The sequence below is a fragment of the Podarcis pityusensis genome, assembly GCF_964106645.2.
Source record: "Podarcis pityusensis genome assembly, chromosome: 2".
In the NCBI taxonomy this organism is placed as follows: domain Eukaryota; kingdom Metazoa; phylum Chordata; class Lepidosauria; order Squamata; family Lacertidae; genus Podarcis; species Podarcis pityusensis.
The window spans coordinates 95,350,405-95,375,669 of record NC_138029.1 but is presented as its reverse complement, the minus strand read 5'-3'; the positions used below and the strand labels follow the sequence as shown (position 1 = coordinate 95,375,669).

Here is a 25,265-nt window from a genome sequence, read left to right as displayed (position 1 = left end):
TACTGACTTCCATGTAACCACCGCAGCTGGTTGCAGTTTTCTGAACAGCTCTTTGTGCTGCGTCAAAAGCTGTTTCCAAGGCACTCTAGTAGATTACAAAATGGTAGACGTTTTGACTTTCCCCAAACACAAGACTGGGGAAGAAATGAAGCTGAGCAATAGAAATACTCTTGCTCTGAGGGAGACAGCTTTGCCTCCAAGGCTATGGCGTGACTGTTGTCATTTCCCCGGTTTTAACCCTATCTTCAGCTCCACGTGAATGATAAATTTGTATGGAGCAAGACTGCAGATGTGCTCTGCTTTTTGTTTTTACTGGTACCTAACTGCATCAGCAGGCACATAGGGTCTGCAGTGAACATCTAGCATACACTACAGGGAAGGAAAACCACTGATATTTCCTGCACTCCTAAAATAGATCCACAATTTTAAAATACCACATTTTGATATAGACTTAGATGTGTATATCCAAATACATACTCTGAAATCAATGGGAAAATTGTTGCCGATCTAGTCTGATGCCATTCAGTTTTTCCAGTGCATTAGCTATACAGGAATCAATTGGCATTAAAATTTCTATCGTTCAGGAATGATAAATATTAGGAAGAGCTCAGCTCATTTCAAAAGCTCTGAAATTACTTCTCTCTCCCCCCACCCCACTTCATTTTCAGCAAATTTAATCAAGGAAAGAAAACCAAAACTTGTTATCCCTGAGTCTTCTGGCCACAGTTCAGAAGTGACTGTCATAAAAGGATCTGATCTTTTTCTGGAATGCATTGCTGAAGGACTGTGAGTATTCCCTTTTTTACACAATTTCCACCATGAGAAAAGTGGAGTTGGGGGAGTAACCACGCAATGTTTCTATGAATTATACATATACTTTTTCAAGACTGACCCTAGTATGCAGCATGAAATACTGGATCATATTGTGTATGAAAGGCCAAACCATGGAGGGGCAAATAGATGAAGGCAGCAATTGGTATTTGATTGGTATAGCAAGCCTTTTTAAAGGGTTGGCCTCAGTGAGGAAGACGGCAGCATTTGTTCTCCTTTTCAGGCAACAAGGAGCAGTGAGTCTGCACTGCACTTCTCCAGTTTTAAACTTGCGTCCTTTTAGGAGAACATGAGCGTGTTAGCAGCCATAATACCTGCACATGCAATAAGAAGAAATGTCGCATAAGCAGGGTCGCATTGAGCAGAGTGAGACACTGGGCCTACTTGGTGTGAAAGCCTAAGTCCGGCATGCCCTGACCGGCTTAACCCTCTAAGGCTGTAGCTTGAGTACCTGGGTCCACGCCCATCTCCCCTCTGTACAGGCCTGCTGTTGACACTGACCCTGAGGAAAAGCTGTACAGAATTTTCTCTTTCCCTTCTAGGTGCTGTTTAATTATTAGGGAGGAGGAGCATATAAGTACACTGATCGTTGTCATAAGGAACATCCGATATATATGTTTGAATGAGTTGTTCTGGATGTTTGTAAAGATATATCTATATCTATATTTGTAAAGATATATCTATATTTGTAAAGATATATCTATATTTGTAAAGATATATCTATATTTGCAAAGATATATCTATTTGCCTAGGCTTTGCCTTACCATGAGACTGGGGGTAGATCTACACACAGGAAAATCCCCACTATAAATAAGTCAGAAATTAAATTGTTATAAAAGGGGGGGGGGAGGCATTATGGAAAATCACAAATAATTTTTTTTTGCTCTCCAGCACTATCTGGTGTTGCATGTTTAAAACACATTCAAAACACTGTTTTTTGACTAATGTCACTGAGACCTGGATCTTGTTATGTCTGAATTCCTATTTTTACCTCTTACTTTTATATATGCATGCATATATTCTCACACACAAATATATCTGTAACTGTTCTGCCTTTTTGTGATTGTCTATGTGTGCTTAATAGGTTTTCAGACATTAAGTGGATTAGCAATTATTTAAAATAAATAAAGCCTTAGGGAAAACTTGGAAGTTTCGGTGGGGAGGAATGAAAGCTATGCCTTCTGAAGAAAAGAGATGCCACATGTACTGTGAACATTCTGCTCATGGAAAGCCATAATATATTTTAGGAACCAGGAGGAGAGAGTAACCTGGGTCTCGGCATGTTGCCATCTCAACAGATGGACAGAAGAGTAAACAGCCAGGACTTGGGTCTATGTGTGCCATGTAGTGTGTTGGCATCGGGGAGGCCAGCTGGGAATGGGAAGTTAGCAGCCTGCCCTGAACTTCTGTCTGCTTTGTTATGAGAGTGCCCCATTAATTCTGCAAAACACAAAGTTTCTTTTATATTCAGTTGCCTGGAGAATTAGCTCTGGCTGGGCAAGCACAGAATTGATTAGTGTCAACGCGATGAAATCTTTAACCCCATTTATAGCTGCGAAAAACTGTCATGGAACGGGATGAAACAAGTTTTCGTACCTCTATGTACATGCTACTGCCTTTCTGTGGTGCTCCAACCAATTTCCAATATGTTGTTGGCAACGGACCATGCTTTGCACATTCACCATGTGCTTTAATGAGGAAGCAATGCTTATTCCAAGCAATGCATGCCTCTAATCTGAGGTTTAACAGATTATGTATATTTATATATGTCTATATATGTGATTTATTGAAGTCAAGGGTTTGATAGAACAAAGGTAAAAGGCACACACTCTGAAATATTCAAACTATCCAGCTGTTTCAAAAAGGAGACAATGTCACTTTAAAAAAAAGTTAAATCTTTTCCTGTTTCTTCTTTTCTGGCCATAGTCCAACACCACATCTAACCTGGAGAAGGGTTGACAGAGGCAGGGATGACAGAGGAGTCAGAGAGAATTTTGGGAAGATACTGAAGATAGAACAAGTCACTACAGATGATGGAGGGGTCTATGAATGCATTGCCAAGAATGTTTTGGGAGAAACGAAACATCAGTTCACAGTGGACGTCGAAGGTATTGTGATCTTATTAATGATGCTCTTTGATATATGTTTGGTAGTTGAATTCCATCCTTCCAGGCAGTGCTACTGTTCTCATTCATATCAGACTGTAAATCAGGCTTGTCAAACATGTGTTATTCCTGGCAGAACAACAACTATGTTGTGTTCTTTGCCCAGTATTTGACAAATCTGGGTGGTGGGAAGCCTTCACCTTGGTGGATTACAAGTTGCTCAGACCTTATTTAAACCAGTGGTTTTTAAAAAGGCTGTGCACCATAAAAATTAAAAATAATTTGATTATTTTCAAAAGCAGATTACATTTATAAAACAATGTGATCAACATTCTGTGCAACTTCCAAGTTCTACACTGGAGCTAAACCAGTCAGGGGATCTGACAGATGTTTCAAAGCTTCTTGAAATCATAGAATTGTAGAGCTGCAAGGGACCCTGAGGATCATCTAGTCCAACTTCATGCAGTGCAGGAATATGCAGCTGCCCCGTATGGGGATTGAAGCTGCAACCTTGGTGTTATCAACACCACACTCTAATCAACTGAGCTATCCAGTTGGTCCCATATAGATTCTGCCACATATGTCTAAGAGAAATATTTCAAGAATTCACGAGAAATTCTGTGTGAAACAAGGTAGACATAGCTTGTATTTATTTATAATCATATAACATGCCCAAGAAAGCATGCATAGGATGGCAGTGCCAGTGTAATGTAGCCTTTTTTAACCTTGCGCCCTCTTGTTGTTGAACGCCAGTTCACATCAGTCCCAGCCAGTGTGGATGAGAGGTAAAGGTAAAGGGACCCCTGACCATTAGGTCCAGTCATGGCTGACTCTGGGGTTGCGTGCTCATCTCGCTTTATTGGCCGAGGGAGCCGGCGTACAGCTTCCGGGTCATGTGGCCAGCATGACTAAGCCGCTTTTGGCGAACCAGAGCAGCGCACGGAAACGCCGTTTACCTTCCTGCCGGAGCAGTACCTATTTATCTACTTGCACTTTGACGTGCTTTCGAACTGCTAGGTTGGCAGGAGCAGGGACCGAGCAACGGGAGCTCACCCCGTTGCGGGGATTCGAACCGCCGACCTTCTGATCGGCAAGTCCTAGGCTCTGTGGTTTAACCCACAGCGCCACCCGCATCCCTAAGGATGATAGGACAAGTGGTCAAAAACATCTGAAGAGCCCCAGGTTGGGGAAGGCTTTATTATGTGTGTATGCTGCCCATAAAATTAAGTTCTTTGGGCAGTTTACAGAATATTAAGGTGGTTTACAAACCATTGATTCTAAAGGATACCATGTGATTGGCTTTTTTCTGGTTCCATAGCTTGAAAATCAAAATATGATAATGCTATCCTGATGCTGGCATCATGGATCATTCTTTCTAATCGCCTGAGGAAATTACCTCAGAGAGGGAGGGAGCCAGGGAAGAGAATTGCCAGTTATATTTCCTATCACTTAAGCAGAGAGTGTGAACTCGTGCTGTGTTGCGCCAGTGTGAGTGCTATGTCGTCAATGGATTTCAGTCGTGCAATTTTGCTATAGTAATTCTATCAATCTGCAAGCTCAGCAAATACATGTTCTTACAGTGAATAGCCTTTGAAATGACACACTTAACGGGAACAGTCCTCCAGCCGTGCATTTCATTGCTGCTTCTGGAACAAGTCACAGAAGCATTGCAGCTGTACTACTGTCAACTAGACCTCAAAAGGGAGAAGCCTTATCTGAGGTTGAGAAAAAGATCAAGGTTCAAGTGCTTCCGTTCCAGATAAATAGTTCAAATAAAGCAATATGGGATTATCGTCTTAAGTTGTACGGGGAGAGTTTTCTACCTCATACCTTCACAGGAGTCGAAAGCCGTATCTACACATGGAAAATAGAGAGGCAGCCACTACCGCAGGGGAAGTTGCAGGGGTAGGTAGGGTAGGATAATACAGAGAAGCCGCAGGTAGGAAAATAGTTAAAGACACACACACATCCTAGTCACCATTTCTGTCCCAATGTGAATCAAGATTTCGTTGCATACATTTGTAGTCACCATATAAATGACCTTAGATGTACTGGACATATGAAGAGGTAGCTTTTTATGGGCATGGTTTTCCATGCAACCAAGTTCTTCCAAGTTCTGACCATGTAGCAGTAGTAGTAATTTATTATTTATACCCTGCCCATCTGGCTGGGCTTCCCCAGCTACTCTAGGTGGCCCCCAACAGGATATTAAAAACACAATAAAAGATCAAACATTAAAACTTCCCTAAACACAGCTGCCTTCAGATGTTTTCTAAAAGTCAGATAGTTGTTTATTTCCTTGACATCTGACGGGAGAATGTTCCACAGGGAGGGTGCCACTACCGAGAAGGCCCTCTGCCTGGTTCCCTGTAGCCTCACTTCTCTCAGTGAGGGAACCATCAGATAGCCCTCGGAAATGGACCTCAGTGTCTGAGCTGAATGATATGGGTAGAGACACTCCTTCAGGTATACGGGGCCAAGGCCCTTTAGGGCTTTAAAGGTCAGCACTTGGAATTGTGCTCAGAAATGTACTGGGAGCCAATGTAGGTCTTTCAGGACCAGTGTTATATGGTCTCGGTGGCCGCTCCCAGTCACCAGTCTAGCTGCTGAGGTAAGCCCTCTCACACATGTGCCTGCCATTGACACAGACGGACCATGTCCACTGACCATGAGAGTGAACCTTATGCACACATCCCAACATGCAGGAGCTCTTCAGCATAATGTGGGGGGCTGTCCTCCTCCTTGTTGAGACCTTTCCTACAGTCACCAAATGTGTGTCCAGTGATGCAGGTGGCTCGGTCAGAAGCTAGACTACCCAGCTCTAAGATACCATCGTATCAGCTTTTAACATACGGACATGGTCATTGGAATTCCCTCCCACACACCCAGTTAGTTGTATGGACAAATTAATGGGTGGAACTCCACATGGGGCCAATATGATTGTTCCACCAGTGCAAGCATTCCTTTTTGCCAAACAGAATGCTTTTCTCTGTGCATGTGCACTGTTCTGGGGGTTCTCCTGATGCTCCAGAGCAGATTTGGGTGACACAAGTAGACGAAATGGGAGAAGATCTATATAGCACAAGCAGGAGTCCTTGTACTGGCTTCTACTAGCACACTGGGTTTGTTGACTCTGGGCCAATGTGTCTAGGTAGATGGCAAATACAGTGTCAAATATAGGACTATGTGGACCCACCTTTGTCACAGTGGTTGGGCTGTCTGGCCTCTGGGCCCAATGTGACCTGTGAGGCTTAAATCCTTTCACCCTCCCACCTCTACAAAGAACAGCAGTTGGACTTCAAAAAGGATTCCCCTCCCCCAGCCATACTCCCTTGTGGGAAGCATTTTTGGGAAGGGTCATAGCTGATGAAGGAAGGACTAGCGCTCCACTCTCCACACAATATGATGTCCCTGCTTGAAATTGACCACAATGGGAGTCTTTTGCCATGCCTAATTATTTGGGGAGGGGGCACCTGTCATTGTGGAAACTACTGCAAAGACAAATGATTATACAAGGTGAGCCATTAAGGCAAGTCTCAGCCACCTACCTTCTTTTTTTACTTCCTACCCAAAACAGCCACGTAACAGATGTAGGATGCTCCCCAAGATGGGTGCCACCACAGAAAAGATCCTTTTTTCTTGCAGCTAGTCATTGGGCTTTCTAAGGATTACAAATCTGAAGTAAGGCCTCAGATAATGGACAAAGTATGGTGGGTGGGTAACATATGGCAGAAAACAGTCCTTAAGGTACCTTGGTTCCCAGCCATTTGCAGTGAGCAGCGATATCAAATAATAAAACTGCCCAGCCTTCTGAGGAAATGAGCGCAGAGAGCATTAAATTGCACACATCTGTCTCCTGCTTGATTTTAATATTTATCCCACTCTTTTCATCTCCCTGGTATCAGAGGAAATCCAGGAACGAAATAAGCATTTCAAATATTTATGATGCATCTTCTTGTTACTTTTTAAATTGCTGGGACACTTTTTAAAAGAAAAAGAAAATAAGCACTAGCATTGCTGTGCTTTTCTACTTGACTTTATATAGCATTTATCATGCTGCACAGGAGTGTGTGTGTGTGTGTGTGTGTATGAGAGAGAGAGAGAGAGAGAGAGAGAGAGAGAGAGAGAGAGAGAGATATGCGGGTAGGGAGAGTGCATAGGGCAATTTGCACTACTGCAAATTGCTGACTTAGAAATCATTCCAGATGGCTTGGAATGTCTCTACAGTCGTTGAATATCTTAACAATCTGGCTGAGGATTTTAAATATTTTTTTACTGAAAAACTGAAGCCGTCTTCAAAAGCGAACTGCAGGAGCTGCAAAAGCAATCAAATGCCAAGGAAGTCGCAGCAATTAAGCGGCATAGAATAATGGCCACAGATTCAGATGAAAATTATTGCCTCTGTTCGTTAAGATGCACAGATGCAAATGCATCCATACCACCACCCTGTGCCCAAACAGAGTAGTGTGGATAGTTTTTTCCCCACCCTCTCTTTCTGAGCATGGAAATCTATTAAATAAGATCAATGGAATTGACAAGGATTCTGTTTATTATCAGGAGTCTCCCCACCTATGGGAAGCCCGGGCGAAATTGAGCCCAACTCATTTTTTCCCTCTCCTGAGTTTCCAAACAGCAAAATGTCACTGCCATTAATCATGGGCTGACACCTTCCTTCCCACTCCATCACGTGCTAAGGGCCAGTGCTCCTTTGGTGTAAGAGAACTTAGCTGTGCTGACCTCACTGGCTTTAATTGATTCCATTGGCACTGCAGTCAAGTTACAACCAGGCTAAGCTGCTCTGGCTCCCTTCTCTCAAGCACATGGGTGCGGATAGAACATAAATTAAACCAGGAGGTGGGTAACTGGCACTCACAATTTCTTCTTTTTGCACCATGTCTGTTCTCTCTCCTGCTGATAACAGAAAAGTGAAAGCCTAGCTATTCACATAGTTTTCTATCGTGTCATTGTGTTGAAAGCACAAGACATTTTCAACAGCTTGCATGCCTCTCACACACCATCTCAGAATCATTTGGAAACAAAGGCTGCCTGGTTATACATTTTAAGGTGAGTTTGCAGCTAAAGATTGATGGTTTGGTCACCCAGCATCCCCCCTTCCTCCCTCTTGCACAGGTATTTTCATAGGGATTTTCTGCATGGAGTCATTCCTAATAATCCTGGGCTTTTGATTAGAGGTCACGTGCCTAAGGTTGCCTACCCAGTTCTTCTGATGGCCAATCTAGTAAAGCTGAAGGGCTGTTAAATGTGGCCTAAGATGCTTCCAGATAACCTGTTTGGCAGGGTAGAAAAGATGTTCACGGGTACTGAGGTCTGTGTATGTTTGTGGGTGCCCAGGATCTGTTTAACTAGGATCCTTTTAGGTTTATAATGGATGCCATGCGGCCATTTCATACATCACACAATGGTAAAGTAGGGTGATCATTTAGCATATGTTCAGTAGGGAACTGTAGCCTATCAAACCTCTGAGAGTAGCTACATGTTTTTCATTTCCAGGCGTACACTTAAAATATCTTTAAATGCACCGTATGAAATGACCTGCATTTATGCACTCCAGTTGCAATTCTATGCAATCATTTCTCCAAATCTCCCTTAACTGTAAGAGCTAAGGTAGGAAGTTGAGTGATCCCAGGCAAAAATTTCCATTTAGTTGTTGTTCTTTGCTTCAATGCTGAGGTCTCCAACATGGTACCTGTGAACACCATGGCATCCACCGACAGCTCCTTGGTGCCTGCCAAAACTCCCTTTACCCTCCCAATTTTATTTTATTCTTCTCCTCTCTTTTTTGCTTCAGGGGGAGATATTGGATTATTTTTGTGGAAGGTTGCCTTCTTCGTCTATGTATCATTTGTTTTTATGGGGAGTGTATAGGTATGTTGCCTGCTTTGGCTGAGGGGTTCACCCTTTTCTTCTGTGAAATGGGTATTTTATGGTTCCCACCACAGTTTCTTAGATTTCCCTGGTGCCCCAAAGGCTGAGGACTCCTGGTTTAACATGATGAGCTGCACTGAAATCAGTAACAGGGTGTTTTCTGTGTACAAAGACTCTAATTGTGCCTGACCCTTGCGCAGGTATGCAAGACAAGGTGATGGTTAACAGGGAGCTCGAGAACTCTCATAGTTCTCAAGATTAATCCTCTTATATCCTAATGCCTCTTGAGCTACAAACAAGGCAAGAGATTTAGACTAATGGGAGTACTTTTTGAAAGCAATCTTAGTATTTAAGCCAAATTTTCCTGCGGTTGTAAACAAGCAACCAACACTAAACTACTGAAAAGCACCAATAAGCCCATGTTGGTTAGGTTCCCAGATTTTTTTATTTTTTTTAACGAGCTATTATTTAAAAGAAAACTGACTCCTGACATCAGGTTTAGGCATCGTGCAAGTGGATGCATGGAATGCCAAGAAGCAACTTGCTAAAGCTAGTTGAAGGGGGATTGATCACTTAAAAGAATGTCCGACAGTTTTCTGTCCAGCAGTTTTTCAAAAGCATCCATGGACTGAGTTTCCAAAATCACTGTAGGCTGATCAATCCATTGCTTGCAACATGTTTCTTGTAGTTAAGATTAGGATGGTGCCAAATGTAGATGAGTCATTTCTCACCTTTTTTTAGCTGCCGAGAAATCTGCTTGGCTTTTTTTGTGGGTTTATAGAAATGGGTTGTGTCCAATACTCATCCTGCTCAGAGTAGACATGTTGAAATCAATGAACTTGGAGTTAGACAGGTCTGTTAACTTCAGTGATTCTGCTCTAAGCAGGACTAACATTGGATACAACCCAGAAAGTGCCCAAACCCACTACGATTGCCATGTATACATTCTTCTTCCTTTTTTCCATGGATATAATTGAGGTTAAATATTGCAGGATGGTTAAACGTTAAACAAAAGTTTACAACCCCTCCCTTCTTATATATCTAGATTACGTGTGAGTCTCTGGCATGCTCAGTTTCTATAGAGGTAAATAATAATTTCCCTGCTCTCTTTTCAAATTTGTTTGGTGAGATTAAATGATTAGCACAGCACACCTTGCTCCCACTCTCAAGTTTCATTTATTAGAAAATCTCTTAGTGAATTGAGTCAAGGGTGAGGAGCCACTCTTGGCTGGAGGGCCTGATCTAAGTGTGGTCAACCTTTTATGGCCCACTATGGCACAACTTTGAGAATTGGGAATTTCCATTTTGCCTACTCCAGAAGAGAAGTGTGCCTGCTTGTTTTTAGACTGCAATGTGTTAATCTATCATTTATTTATTTTGAAGATGTATCCTCTGCCTTTCAATCAAATGATTCTCAAGGTGGCTTTCAAGCAACAGGTAATGGCATCCCCAGTTGCCCCCCCCCAAAAAGTTCAGAATTCTGTTACAAATATACTCAAGCACACACAGCAGCCAGCCCTTAGTCTTCCAGCTGATAGATGGGGATTCCCTTTGGTTCTGCAGTCCCAGGGAGGACAGTTGGAGGCTGTGGTGTAGTGTGGGCAGTAGCCCCAGATGCAAAATTATTAGGGGTGCAAAGTTTCAAGAAAAGGAAAACAGCCTAGCCTCCTCTCTGTGCCTCTTTCTATAGGCAGGGAGCACCTCAAATACCACCAATCCCGGTCCCATGATTGCACTCCCACACTCTTTCCCCTCCCAAAGCCTTTGCTTCTTCCATTAAGACTATTTATATATTTTCTTTTAATGTTGGGTTGGGGGGGTGGCAGTGGCTGCGATCCACATTGAACTGAAGGTGGAAAGGGAGAAATTGGTAGGTTGCAGTTGCCATGCCAGTGCTGTCACTGGTTACTGGGCACAATACGTGTCTCGCCCCCCGGGCACTGGCAACCCATGCTATGCCACTGGTTGGAGGCAGCTGCAAGGAATCACAAGTGGGGATGAGCACAATTGCACTCAGGTGCTGCTCAGGTGGGATAAAGCTGCTATGCTAGCTTCATAGCAGGTGAGTGGCTGTTGCTCTGGAGAGGGTCAAGGCGTTGCTGTCGTCGGCATGATGCAGGAGTGCCAGATTGATTGCCCCAGTGGATTTGCAGAACACCAATTACTCTGAGGCCCTGCCCCTCCTCTCCTTCCCGGTAAGCAACAGTCAGGAACGTGGCACAGCTAGTATTCCTTGTGGACTTCCCACAGTCATCTGCACAGGCATAGTGAGAACAGGATGCTGGACTAGATGGGCCACTGGCCCAACCCAACAAGATCTTCTTACGGTCTTAAGATTTGGGAGGGAGGAAGCAGAAAGGCAAACACTCTGTGGCTGCTCCTTGTCTGGCTGGTGTGCTAGGCCGGGTGGCTTTCCTGCTTGCCTTTCTGGGTATCATGGCCTGACCCTGACCAGCTGCAGAAGCCAGAGGTGCTTCCCTTCTGCTTTCCAGTCTCAGAACTACTTCACGGCCCTAAGGATCACAATGTTTGATTGTGGATGAAAGTTGTTCCGGGAGCAGAAAATACTGTCCTCCACCTACACGCCATTGTGTGTACTGTTACTTCACTTGCTCTGCATGTTTCAGTCTTCCTTTCATGATTTCGGAGAGGGTCACCCAGTGTTAGGGAACTAGGCAACCCCTGCAAGCAACAACAAACATTGCAATCATTGCCATTGTTGTTGAAGATGCAGTGAACGGGGTTTGGGGTAAAAAATCACAGGATTTCTTATGTCTGCTTCCCCACCCTTTCTCCTTTGATACAACCAGAGCTGAAAAGGTAATAACAATGCTAATAGCATCACGCGGTGTAAAAGCACAGCCTTTTGAGTTTCCTCTCCTTTTGCAGTTGTTGCCAGAGAGTGCCATCTGCTGGTAACCTGGAATAAAAGAAGGAATCAATATTTCCTTAGGGAAATTTTTAGCTGCATAGCTCTTTTTGGTCCTCCCCCAGGCCAATTATTGCTATTTTTTAAGGCCAAGCTACACATTATTTAGGAACACAGGATACTCAGTCAGAGCACTGGTCATTTAGGTCAGCACTGTTTTCACATACTGAAAGCATCTCTCCACAATTCCAGACAGAGGAGATGCCAGGAATTGAACCTGGGATTTTATGCATGCAAAGGAGATGCTCCACCACTGGCCTCCAAGGCTTCTGTCAAGTGCGAGCGTGGTTGCTCGAGAGTGAACAGGCAAGACTCCCACCGGTCTTTTCCAGGCTTTATTATCTGTACAAAACCTTTACAGTGCAGAGCGTCTCAAGTCCATGTCTGCTCAATTGCTTGCAGAATCTGGGAGTGGACAGTCCTTAAACTTTCCCCAGCATAGCAGTCTTTTGACCCCCATCCTATGCCTTCCCTCTCTGCGCATAAACCAACTGCGCAGAGAGGCCATGGGCAAAGGGGGACCTACCTCTCCCTCGCTTTGCTCAGGCTTGGTGTTGCGGCTCTCTCTAGCATCTTCCAAGCCCTGCATCCCTTCCCCACTGGAGGCTGGGCCTCCCTCCTCTCCGGAGGAAGGCGAGAGGTGGAAGGGCAGTTGGGTTACAGGGAGCTTCCTTCTTTTATTTATTTATTATTTTTAGTTATTACATTTATATACCACTTTTATCCTCCAAGGAGCTCAAGGTGGTATACATGGTTCTCTTCCTCCCCACTTCCTCCTTACAACCTTGTGAGGTAGAGGTTAAACTAAGAGATGGTGACTGGCCCAAGGTCATCCAGTAATTTCATGGCTGAGTGGGGATTTGAACCCCACTCTCCTAGGTCATAGTCCAACACACTAACCATAAGGACAGCTTCTCTTAAGAGAATGGTTACAGTGAAGGGGATTTGGATGAAGGCTGTGGTTTATGGGGGAAAGGATCTAAAAACCTGTACTCCGCATTGATTCCCCCATGAACTTTTCTGCTGTATTAAGCTTCTATTAGTCACAGAGAAGAAAATACACAGGTACAATGTGGGGGCCTATATATTTCATCCTCCGTGTCTAATAGGAGCTTCAGGGGAATGGAGAGTTTTTATTGTGAAATCTGTGTGGGTGAGAAATGTGTATTTCTGAAAAACCATTCCGCCAATCCAAATCAGATTCCCCCAGCAGTTTCTAAGAAAAATACAGCTGATCATGACTATTGCATATAGCACAGTAGCTCCCAAGGTGGGCAGTAGGATTACCTAAGGCGACTTTAACAGGTAAGTGGGCTGTAGGCGGCGCCAAAGGTGAAAATGACTATCAGTATTTAAAAATCACTGCATCAGGTTCATCAATTTTGTTAAATTAATAAACTAGATAGTTTTAACTGGATTTTGAATAAATGTGCAATTAAATGGTTGTTGCTTCAAATTTTATTGTGTTACTATTTCCCCGAGTGGGTCTTGCAAACTGCTACTCTGCTAATAATGCTATTTATAGGGTAGGGTAAGGGGCACTGAGGAGTTTATGGAACCAAAGGGGCGGTGGTCCGAATAAGTTTGGGAACTATTGATGTAATGTGTAACTTGAATGATACTATATGGGCCATTTTTTTCATTATTATTATTTTGCCTAATTGCAGACTATATTATATGCAATTTCTATAGACATTCTATATTTGTAAAGCGCTTCATCATTTTAGGTGCCTTACTGTGGTTGTGGTGGTGATGTTAATCATGTGTCTGTCTGCCTTTGGTTCACAGCCATGGCTGAAAGATGACTCTCTTCTTTCTCGACAGAGCCACCCATATGGGTAACAAAACCCAAAAGTGGAGTTTACGGTGTCGGCGAAAGTTTTGTGCTGTTGTGCCAAGCCATTGGCTATCCTGAGCCAACTATAAAGTGGAAAGTGAATGGCAGGTCTCTTGATGGTAAGGACAAGGTGCAAAACATCCAGTTTGTTCTGCTGGGAATTGTAGTAGTAGTAGTAGTAGTAGTAGTAGTAGTAACAACAACAACAAGGGGCAAAATGGATGAGAGCTTCTCTCTGAAAGCCCTTATTCCCAGGAAGGCACAGTTTGGCTTACTTTGATCCTGTATCCTATTGTGTTTTTGGCAGAGGCAGAAATAAAATCCAACAGGGCTGTTTTTTCAACAAGGGAGATCAGTGTCACTGACCTAGAGCTGCAAGACAGTGCTGTGTACCAGTGTGAGGCTACGAACAAGCACGGCACCATCCTCGCCACAGCAAACATCAATGTGCTTAGTAAGTCTTTCCAGCTTTTCGCAACATGCATGGAGTTCAGTGGAAGAGTGCCTTGGCATGTAAAGACCCTGGGTTCAATCCCTGAATCCATCTCTAGGCAATGCTGGGGAAAGATCCAGGTCAGAAACCCTGGAGAGCTACTGCCAGTCATTACAGAAGACAATATTGAGCTAGGTGGACCAGTGGTCTGACTCAGTATAAGGAAGCTACCCAAGTAAACTAGGCCACTCTAGGGCTCAGTTTCTCTTCCAACTTTGATAACAATAGGACCAAGGGGATGAAAGAGCATCTCACCTGGAAGATCCTTGGGCATGCTTTATTTGGGCTTTATTTTTTTAGTAGTGATTCATATGAGTATGGTGACTGGAAAGAGCGCTGTCATCTGCCCCAAGGAAGCAATGGGTAGGACTCCCTTCTGTCGTATGATACTATTCCATTCCTTCCTTCTTTCCATTATACAAAACTGCTTCAGAAGGCTCTGAGTGGCTTGTGACAATATTTAAGACAGGCATGTCCAAAGTCCGTTTCAGGGGCCTAATCCAGCCTGCTGGTCAATTTATTTCAGCCTCCGTGGCAGTATATGTCCTGGGGTAAAATCCTAAAAAAAGCTCAACAACTTGGTCGGCCCATCAAATCTGACCCTCTTTGAAGAAAGTTTGGGCACCCCTGATTTAAGATTTTGGCATTAACAAGGAGGCAGAAGGTGAATTCCCTCCATACCCCAGGTGGCAGTTCATGAGGCAATTTGCTGAAGGTCTAAAGCAAAGAGAGGGAACCTCAGGCACAGGGGCCAAAAGCAGTCCTCCAGGTCTCACTCTCCCTCCACAGGCCCCATCCCTCCCCAGCCATCTTTTGCACCCTTGAGTGTTTCTTCCTGGTTGGAAATGTGTCCTTGAATTCTGGCAATGCTTTTTGCTTGCCTGGAGAGATGCGTTGTGTGGGGGTATATGCAGAAACAAGCCTACTGTCCAAAGGTCAAATGTATATTTGTTGCTCCACCTACTTTTGCTTCTGGCTCCTCCCACCATGGACATGTCCCTCCTGGAAGTTTGTGGCCTATGGGCTGTTAAAGGTTTCCTACTCCTGGTCTAGAGGCAGCTTCCAATGGGAAACCCTTAGTTAACTGACTAACCAATACCCAAGGAGGAGAGGATTCCCATGTCCTTATGAGAGGATGCCCAGGGGTACAGCAAAGGCACGGGATTGGTCAACACATAACAAGCATGGTCTAGCATGGGCCACGATTTCAGCACTTTTCACTGGACACTGCTAGCCACTCAGCAGCCACATGCCTAAGCTAGCAGCTACTATCTTGCAACTCCTTTTGGCCAAGGCATGAAGGTCCCGTCAGCAGAGTTGGATCACTCAGCATCCATAATCTGACCAGATTGCAGCAATGCAACAGTGCACCTGAGGGGACAGCAGGCTTGCTTGAGGGGTGCCAGTCAGACTGCATGGCAACCAAGCTCTGTCTTGCAACCACTCGCTGCTGCTCTTCCCAGCTTCTGCTGCCTGAGGTGGCCACTCACTCTGTGTAATGGTTGCACCAGTTCTGCCCCCTCAGTCTTGTTTGCTGCTGCTTTCTTCCTCCAAGAAGCTGCCTCACAAGTTGTTACTGCTGCCCACAAAGATAGGGGACTTCTTGCTCAAAGGGACAGATGGGATGTCCTCTCTCAGTAGTTACTGTTCCTCTGGCCAGTGAGTATGATGTTAGATTGGGCTGACCATTACAAAAAAGCACCCCTCCACTCTGGTCTGAATAGCAAGTGATTTGTAAACATCTGAGCTAACTCCTAAGTGCAACTCACTTTTGCTGGATTCTAGACAGCAATGTTTTCCCAACCCCATGGGATGGCAGGTGTTTCTAAATCCAAGCTATTTATAGATCTGTAGTTCTAACTTTTTTGTTGTTGTTGACATTTGCAGACATTCCTCCAGAAATGTTAACTCCAGATGGTGAAGAATATGTTGCGGTTGTGGGTTACCCAAGCCGCCTGTACTGTCAGTTTTTTGCTGTCCCATCACCTGATGTTACTTGGTAAGCTCATTTTAGTTCTTTCCTTGTGTTCATAGGCTGCTGTTGGCATTTCTGGCTGCAGAGATGTAGTTCCATTAAATCTCTATTGATTTGTTTTTTAAAAAATCAATCCACTAAAAATTGCTGTCATAGGATGCCAAAGATGATCCAAATATACTTATACTTTAAAAGTTTCAAAGACTAATATGCCAAGCTTAATGAAACCCCACATTGTTTGTTAGCAATGGAAATGATAAGGTCCCCCATGAGGTGGTGTTCCATTTCCTTTATCTTCAGGAAGGCAAAGGTCAACAGAGCTTAGTTTGCTCAGAGGCTTTTCTTGCTCAGGCGCAATTTAGATGGCTTAATAAAAAGCAAATGTTAGTTTTGAAAAGATAACAACACTTCAGAATCTAACTTGTGTTGCTTCATTCTTTAGGGAACTTAGTTGTGTACTAGGCCCATGTTCCTTGCGTTTTCCTACTCAGGATCTGTTATTGTCCTCTAAGAGGCCCTGTTGGCCAGACTATAACCCTGATTGGTTATAATATTGGTTTCCATGAAAAGGTAGCAGCAGCTCCTCTGAGTAGCTACAACTGATTGAGTACCCTAAACCAAACCACTAGACACCTGATAATCCAGAGAAAGAGAGCGATGTTGAGAGAGAAATGCACAAACATCTCACCATTCACCCCAAAATGGGTCAATAAACTTAGTCACTATTGTAAATTGGGTCCTCCATCATGGAGGGCACGTGTTGCGGTGAGATCACCAGAAACTGCCTCCCTGTTGTGGGGCAGGACCGTTTGGATGGCCACAATGACCCATTGGTTGCTCCTCTGTTGCTAGGGCAGAAATTTGGCCAGTTGGGTTGGCTATTGGCTGCTGAGGGGCTACTTAAGCTGCTGCGCGTTGCTGGAGAGTTTCACTTTCTTGCGACGTGCAGCAGATCACCCGCCCTCCTTTCCCTATATTTAGGGTTGTTCTTATGACCTTGCTATGCTTGTGTAGGGGTCATCTGTTTTGGAGCAGGGGCCTGGTAGGAATTTTGCCATTTGGCTGATTGGCTGGTGCCACTTGGTTTTTGCCTACCGTGTAGCAAATCGTCACAACTTTGTAAGGTTGGCAGTTAGGCATTTGGTTCAATGTTTTGGGGAGGGGACGTGGTTGGCTGTGCCTGCCCCTCCATTGCTGCTGCTAGGGAATTCTGTTAAAGGAATCCAGGGGCTCGCCTTGCTTTTGTCCGAACCCTGTGCCTGCCCCTCCATTGCTGCTGCTAGGGAATTCCGTTAAAGGAATCCAGGGGCTCACCTTGCTTTTGTCCGAACCCTGTCAAGGGGCTAGGGCCACGCCAGAGCCCCTGGGAGCATCTGGGGTGAGCTGTGAGATTGAAGGAGTTCTTACTCCCCCAGGATGCTTTCCCTTACTGACATATGGTGGTGCTCAGTCTCAATCCTGTTCCTGCCAGGTTCAGGTAGTCTGGAACTAATGCCTAAGCAACCACTCACATGCTTTAATCAATAAAGTTGTGGCCAAAATTTAATGCCAAAAACCTTAAACTAAAATCTGTGTCTATTGCGTCTTCATTTGGGGGTGATTTTGGGGGTCTTCACACACATTTATGAAGGACCAAGGGTTTGTAAGTATACACAGAAAATTCTTGAAAGGCACCCTGCACCTCTGCCATTTCCCTCCTTATTTTCTTACACAAAACATATGCAGCAGAAGGAGAAGGCAGGAGCAGCAACAGCTGGGTCTAAAGCAGAACATCTTTTCTCACATAAAGACTTGTCTGCAGCAAAAAGAAGAGGCTTTGCATGCCAACTCTTGACCATAAGTATGCTTATGAGGGGTATTGATTAAGGAGGATGCAGAAATCCCACTACTGGAATTCTGCGATGGCTAATGCTCAAAACAAATACGCTGAAATTAATTAAATGAAAATATTGTTGAGTAGCATTCAAAAATGCATTTAAAAGTGCACTATGGTTTGACACAAAACCATAAAAAGAAGAATATGTTGTTAGAGTATGGAACTAGCCAATCATCCTAGATATTCTGATGTGGTGGTGAGAAATTTCGGGACATGGCCACTGTGGGAAGAAGGTGCATATTCATTCTGACAGTGAAGAAAACCATTTCCGGGAAAATGAAATCTAAGGTAAAATTCACACCGTACATTTAAAGCACATTTATAGCACTTTAACAGTTATGAGACTCATGGGAACTGTAGTTTGATCCACAGCACCCTTAACTAACTTTGGCTTTCTTTGGGTGAAGCCATGTACTTTAAAAGCACGGTGTGAGTGTGGCCTTAATTCAAAATTATGTAATTCCAGCTCATTCAAAGACAAGTCTTCCTTCATTTATGAGCTGAAGCATCTTTTCAGACTGAAAGGAAGAAATGTCTATATTGATTTATAGCCATTGCTTTGCTTCTGCTTCCTATTATGGTAGTTAAGCTAAGACCTGGCTGCCCTGACATTCTCATAATCTCTAACCGCATGAAATAACTTGTGGTTCTGGTTTACTTCCTAGGACTAAAGATTACGACATGCAGCACCTTGATCCTGATCAGAATGGAACCCTGGAAATCAGAGTAACGAGAAAGGAAGATGCTGGGTCTTATACTTGCTGGGTGAAAAATTCTGCTGGGAGACGTGCTATCACTGCTACCCTTACTGTCAGAAGTAATTCTTCCTATGAACACAAGTTACTATTAAAAATCTGATTGCTTTAGCCTCATGTATAGATGTGAAAAACGCCCCGTTTAATTCTGAAGACAATTCCATCTCCCCAAACAATGGTATCACGCATTGCATCAGAAGCAGCTATGCAATTTTCTTAATGGATGTGCTTAACTCAGAACATTCCGTATTCAAAACCACAAATATAATTGCATAATGCAGCAAAATATGTGTAATGCAGTATAATGCTGTTTGCACTTTTGAAAATTGGCATAATTGTATATTGTTCCTGATTTAAAGGCTGGTTGATCACTATGGATGCTCCCCATTCAAAAGGAGAGACCTGATATTAATAATGGTTGTGGAGTTTCCTCAATGAAATACTATTTTACACAGTGAATGGAGCAGACTGCCTTGGGAGGTAGCAGCCCGTCTTTGGTGGAGGTATTTAAGCAGATGCTGCACAACCCAATTTCAGGGATGCCGTAGTTGCATCCTGAATTGAACAGTGGGTTGGACCTCTAAGGTCGCTTCCAACTCCATGATTCTGTGTGCCAGCATTTTTTTTAGTAGATCAGCAAAAATTATTTGCGAACCTATTGCTTTCCTAGGTCACATGTCTGCAAGAGCAAATTAATCACATTTGCTGACATTGAGTAAAATGTTGCTCATCTTCACACCGGTGCTTTCAATTCATGGGAGGTGGGCCAAGGGACCATGAACCCTTTGCCTTTTGTGATTTCTCCCTTCTCCCTTATCTCCCTTATCTCCCTTATCTACTGTTCTTAGCAAAGTACAGGTGGGACATGATTTGGCTAAACTGGAGGTGGGATGGGAACTCAGGAACTATGAATTTCATAAAGGGCCCTGCTATATTTCCTACTCATAGCGCAGTGCCATCCCACACTGCAGGGGCAAACGTGTGAATAACTGAGATCCCACACCACAGGTGTGTCTTTCACTCTAGGGATGGCAAAAGAATTCAATTCAGTTTGAATTTTAATGCGAGTGAAATGCAGTTCACATTTTCCATAACAACTTGTGAACCAAAACAAAGCTGTCCTTCCAAATTTGCAGCTCTCCAGATTTTGTGATTCAGTTCTTCAACTGATTGATGACGTAAAAATGGAGGGGGAAATCGTACAGAAATGCATTTTATTAGGGGAAACAGCTTGCAAAAATCTATATAAGAAACAATGGCATACAAAAATGTGTATATTATGGGAGAAACTTGCACAAGGATTTCTTTTAAAGTATACAGAAATATGGAGGGCCGAACTTAAGACTGGGAAAGCAAGAAACCTAGAAAAGCCAAAATCGACAGATTCACTCATCCCTGTTCTCATATGTTTCACTGGAGAGCTTTTCAGGAGTAAGTCTGAACAATGAATGATGGTCAAATAACTCTGGCTCACTTATAAAATGTGAAACTAATTTAGTACTTCTGAGGAATGTCAAGGGGAAAGTAAAGGGTTTCAAAAGAAACAGTGACATTTCTCTGGAAAATCTGTACAACCCTCTGTTATCCTTAGAGTTTACCTAAACCAAAATTTGAAGCAAAGCTGCTAGTCATTCCTGGGTGAACTATACAAGGGCAGCCAAAAGTATTTCAATAAGACAGGTGAAATTTCTCAAAGGAAGTGTAATGCATCATTATCATATGGAAACCAGGATTGATAGCTCCCCTATTCTTATGTGAAGTAATGGCACAAGGACTGTAAAGCAATTTGCTCATTGTATACATGAACAAACGGCAAATGTCTTTCTTCACTTATTAGATGCTACCAAAATATCTGTTCTGCCGAAGAACCCACAAATTTTGAAATCACATCCAGTTGCATTGAAATGCCATGCTGAGTTTGACTCCCATTTGAAACACCACTTTCAAATCTCTTGGAGAAAGGACGGAGAGGAGCTTGTAAAGAATGACACAGAGGCTGGGAGGTAACAAATGAGAGTTTTCTTCTTATTCTGCTTTCTTTTTACATAAATAATTTTTATTCACGGGAATATGATTGTGCGCTTATGGTCCTTCCCTAATGGGCAGTGTGGCGATCACACAGGGTCCCCAGACATTTAACAGTCTATTGATCCCTGTGCCACCACTCTGCTTGCTTCCCCATTGCCACCAACCCATTACTCTCGGGTACACACTGAGTCCAGACAGTTGTTAAAATTGAACCAAATAAGCAAGTTTATTTTATAAGCATTAACAAGTTTATGGTTTCTCAGATAATATTCCTGTCAGTTTCTTAACTTTAGTTTCTTTACCGGCCTTTACCTTCCTAATACCTTCTGACTGATTATATCAACTATTTGACTGACTCCTCTTTGCAGATTCTCTCTCTCTCTCTCACATCAAACTAGCCCAACCCACAGACTTATCCTCTCTGTCTCTTCTCTAACTCCTGACTGACTTCTCAACCATCCTAACTCTAACTCTAACTCCTCCCCTTGGGTTCCCATTGGTTAGTCATTTGACAATTAGTTAACCCTTTCCTTATGAACCCAGTATGATGTCACACACCTAGGAGGGCAAACGCCACAGGCAGCTTCTAATGACTGTTGATTCTGGCATCAAATAGTTGTAGCTGTTTCTTGTGCTGTAATCCTCTGCAGCAGAGAGCCAGGCACAGTGAGGTCTTATCTGGGACTTCCCATTGATTTCCATAGGAGTGCTTAAAATATCACCACCCCTTTTGCAGGAGTAATAACATAGGCAAGCTTGGACATACGGGAGTTCCTGGGTCAGCAACAAATAAGTGGAATGGGATGTTTTACACCATACTTATAGGTGTTGTTTCCAGAGTGGCAGCGGATCAGAGAGAGGCTGTAGCCCAATAGCAGAACACATCTGCTTTGCATGAAGAAGGTTCCAGGTTCAATTCCTGGCATCTCCAAGTTGGTCTCAGTGTCCCCTGTCTGCAATCTGGGAGATTAGTACAGAGATGATTAAACTGGAGGGATTCAGTACATGTTAGTTTCCTATGTTCCTAGCAGCACTCTGGGTTTGGGGAGTTATGCTGTGCCATTTAGCAGGTGGACGTTGGAGACAGTATCACATACTGTGAGGCATGCCACTTTCCTTTCTCATGGCTATATATATATATATATAGCGTGTTCTCCAATAAATGAGAGCACGTGTTGCGGTGTGGGCCGCCAGGCCAGGCCTCTTGTTGCCAGGCAGGTTAAGAGTTGTTGCCTGGCACTATGATTGGGTAACCGGGTTGCTGGGGCAAATTGTATGTTGCAAATTGGGTGGGTGGGACCATAGTTTTTAAATATTGGTGCACTCTGGTTTCTCTTTCTCTTTGCAGAGTGCATCGGATCACCCGCCCGCCCGCCCTCTTTTCCGGTGGACCTTGCTTTGCCTGTCATGGGGTCGTCTGCTTTGGAGCAGGGGCCTAGTAGGAATTTTGCCATTTGGTGATTGGCTGTGCCATTTGGTTTTTGCCTACTACTCAGCAATTCGTCACAACTTGTAAGGTTGTGGTTAGGCATTGGTTATAATATGCTGGTGGTGGAGGGGTCAGGATAGGCCGTGCCTGCCCCTCCCATTGCGCTGAAGGGAATTCCGTTAAAGGAATCCTGGGGCTTGCCACAATTTCCCTGTCATGGGACCAGGGCCGCCCAATCCCTGTCATGGGAATCCCTGTCATGGGACCAGGGCCGGCAAGCACAGGTGATTAATCTTTGGCCCTCCAGAAGTTGTCAGACTCCAGCTACCATCAGACTCAGCCAGCATGAGCTCTGGTCAGGGATTATGGAAAATAGTCCAGCAGCCTCTGGACTGCTACAAAAGGGATAAAATTGGAAAACTGGTAGTCTTTATGGCATGAGACTCTTAGTCTCAGAGCTGTGGGTTCGAGCCCCACATTAGGCAAAAGTTTCCTGCATTGCAGTGATTGGACTGGATGATTGTTGGGGTCCCTTCCAACTCTACAAATGTATAATTCTATGAAACTGGAATGACTTTCTATCTCAGTAAGATATAAACAGCCTTACAGTTCTGCACATAATTTCATAGTTGTCCTGGAAGGACCTCTAGTGGTGAAAGCACAGCTCTAAATCTACATTTTGTATCCAGTAGGCCAGATGTACAGTTATTTTGAATAGCTCAGAACTGAACAAACCAGTCAAATAAAAATACAAGTCGTGTTTTGCTGATATCATCGCATGTTCAGATTATGAGGTATTTTATTTTGTTAAATAATGTAGCCAGAACAAGTAAAAACAAACAAACCTCCACCTTGTTAATTCACTAAGCATGTACAATGCGGTTTACCAGATTTTGGCCTATGGGCCACGTGTGTCCCTGAAATAATTATCTATGGTTTCTGGACATTCTACCAATAATGTTTTCAACATTCCTTTGCATCTCTTTTTTTCTTTTCAGTTGTACATATACTGTATATATATACCCAATATTGATGTGCAACATTATGCATGAGCAGATTGTGCTGCTTATCTGTTCAAACCTGCTAGAAAGCTGTTATTTTGGTTTTTTAATTTTGTTTTTGGGGTGGGGGTTATGAGACAACAGATGATCATTCCTGGCTTAAAAAGTGCAGATACTATTATCTAAATTCAAGTGCCAGTTAGGAACATAGGGAACTACCTTTTCTCAATATAGCTCAGTGTTGTCACTTCCAGTACTGACTGGAAGTGGTTCTCCAGAGTTTCAGAAATGGTGTTTCCTAGCCCTATCCTGGATTGAACCAATTCCTTTTGACTGCAAAGCTTGAGCTTTTCCACTGAGCTGCAGACCTCCCCTGGTTCACTGTCATTCTGAAAACACATCTGTGCAGATGTCCACACAGTTGAAGGGCACATTTAAACATTGCGTTCCACAAACAGGGCCTTTCAACATAGGGCAAAGTAGATGAGATGTGGAATATCCATGACTGGCTCTCCCAACTTTCCTTTGCATTTTCATGGGGAAAGGGAAGAATTGGATCAGGACTTTTGTGACCCTTAGGGAAGGAAATATTAGCCCTTCCCTTGTGTTGCTTTCCCAATATCAACCCCTCGTAGCGATTATTATGTATATCCCCCCCCCCCCAATGTTACAAGCAATAAATTGGGAGGCCTTCGATATTACATATATAACCAGTGCTTTTTTTCTTTAAATAAATGTTTAAGGATACTCTCATTTTGACTCAAGAAAATTACCATTTTGTAGTTCAAATTGGGAAAAATAAATACAGTAAATGGACAAAGATTCACAAAATATTTAGGGGCATGCGTACCCCCGCGTTCCCCCAGAAAAAAGCACTGTATATAACATAATTTTATTTCTATGCCACCTTTCCACAATTCTAACCATGCTCAAGGTGGCTTACAACACGAAAAATACACTGCTACAACATCACAAAAGTAGCCATAAAGAATAAAGGTAAAGGTAAAGGGACCCCTGACCATTAGGTCTAGTCGTGATCGACTCTGGGGTTGCGGCACTCATTTCGCTTTATTGGCCGAGGGAGCCAGCGTACAGCTTCCGGGGCATGTGGCCAGCATGACTAAGCCGCTTCTGGCGAACCAGAGCAGTGCACGGAAACGCCGTTTCCCTTCCTGCCGAAGCGGTACCTATTTATCTATTTGCACTTTGACGTGCTTTCAAACTGCTAGGTTGGCAGGAGCAGGGACCAAGCAACAGGAGCTCACCCCATCGCGGGGATTCGAACCGCCGACCTTCTGATCAGCAAGCCCTAGACTCTGTGGTTTAACCCACAGCACCACCCACGTCCCAACATAAAGAATAAATTAAACATTAAAAATATTATAAGCAGACTGGACAATTTCCACATAAATCACAACAAAATCTAAAATAAAGATACAGAAAACAAACAAACATAACAGCGACAATCCCACCCCCCACACAACAAAACACGCCAGCCCAATAGTTTGTTCAGCAGCCTCAGCTTTTGTAGCTGGAGTCAGTCAGGCCCTCCCCTCCCAGGCCAGGTGGAAAAAGGCAACTGAGATGCTTTCTGGCCATGTACATGGGAAATAGCATTGTGGGAAGGGGTTAAACCCTCCCTTTCCTTAGTCCTATGGTGCTGATCCAATTCATATTTTCCCCTTGACTTCTATAAAGGGGGAGGAAATGAAACACTGGAAATTTAGATCACATCCATTTCTCATCTTGTCTGGTTTGACCCGTAATAATTTAGTCATTAGCACCCAGTCTAATCTATCTCACAGGGTTGTTGGAATGATAAATGTCTAGCACTTTGTGGACTGGGGACTGTAGATGAATAATCTCCAAATTTCCTGAAAGCAGATTACTAGAACTATGGCTGTTATAAGTTGGTGCAATCAGTTGCAGGTGCTTGAAACTGTGCCGGTAGTTAATGCTAGCAATGTGTATGTTTGTGTGTGTGTGTGATGAATTTACTACCCAAAATGCAACTTAAGCATTATTGCAAGCTGCCTCATTGTGAGAGGATTTCCATGTACAGGCTTGGCAAGGTGAGGTAAAGAAAGCGGATTCAGGATGCTAGTTTTATTATTGCTCTG

At 43.6% G+C, this 25,265-nt stretch overlaps 1 protein-coding gene and 1 long non-coding RNA gene across 7 annotated transcripts in view; both read left to right on the top strand.

The window, feature by feature from the left end:
- LOC308471680 overlaps positions 1–25,265 on the top strand; it is a 591,928-nt gene that overhangs the window by 526,858 nt on the left and 39,805 nt on the right. The gene's annotated exons all lie outside the window — the stretch shown is intronic.
- CHL1 (cell adhesion molecule L1 like) overlaps positions 1–25,265 on the top strand; it is a 203,485-nt gene that overhangs the window by 138,415 nt on the left and 39,805 nt on the right. For 5 of the 6 annotated variants that reach the window (XM_080995642.1, XM_080995639.1, XM_080995641.1 and 2 more), the window contains 8 exons: positions 669–786; positions 2,758–2,939; positions 10,206–10,259; positions 13,576–13,707; positions 13,896–14,042; positions 15,969–16,080; positions 18,598–18,749; positions 20,525–20,690. In XM_080995642.1, the coding sequence (XP_080851768.1) occupies positions 669–786; positions 2,758–2,939; positions 10,206–10,259; positions 13,576–13,707; positions 13,896–14,042; positions 15,969–16,080; positions 18,598–18,749; positions 20,525–20,690 (1,063 nt within the window). The remainder of the gene's footprint in view (positions 1–668; positions 787–2,757; positions 2,940–10,205; positions 10,260–13,575; positions 13,708–13,895; positions 14,043–15,968; positions 16,081–18,597; positions 18,750–20,524; positions 20,691–25,265) is intronic. The other variant, XM_080995643.1, reaches the window with a different exon arrangement.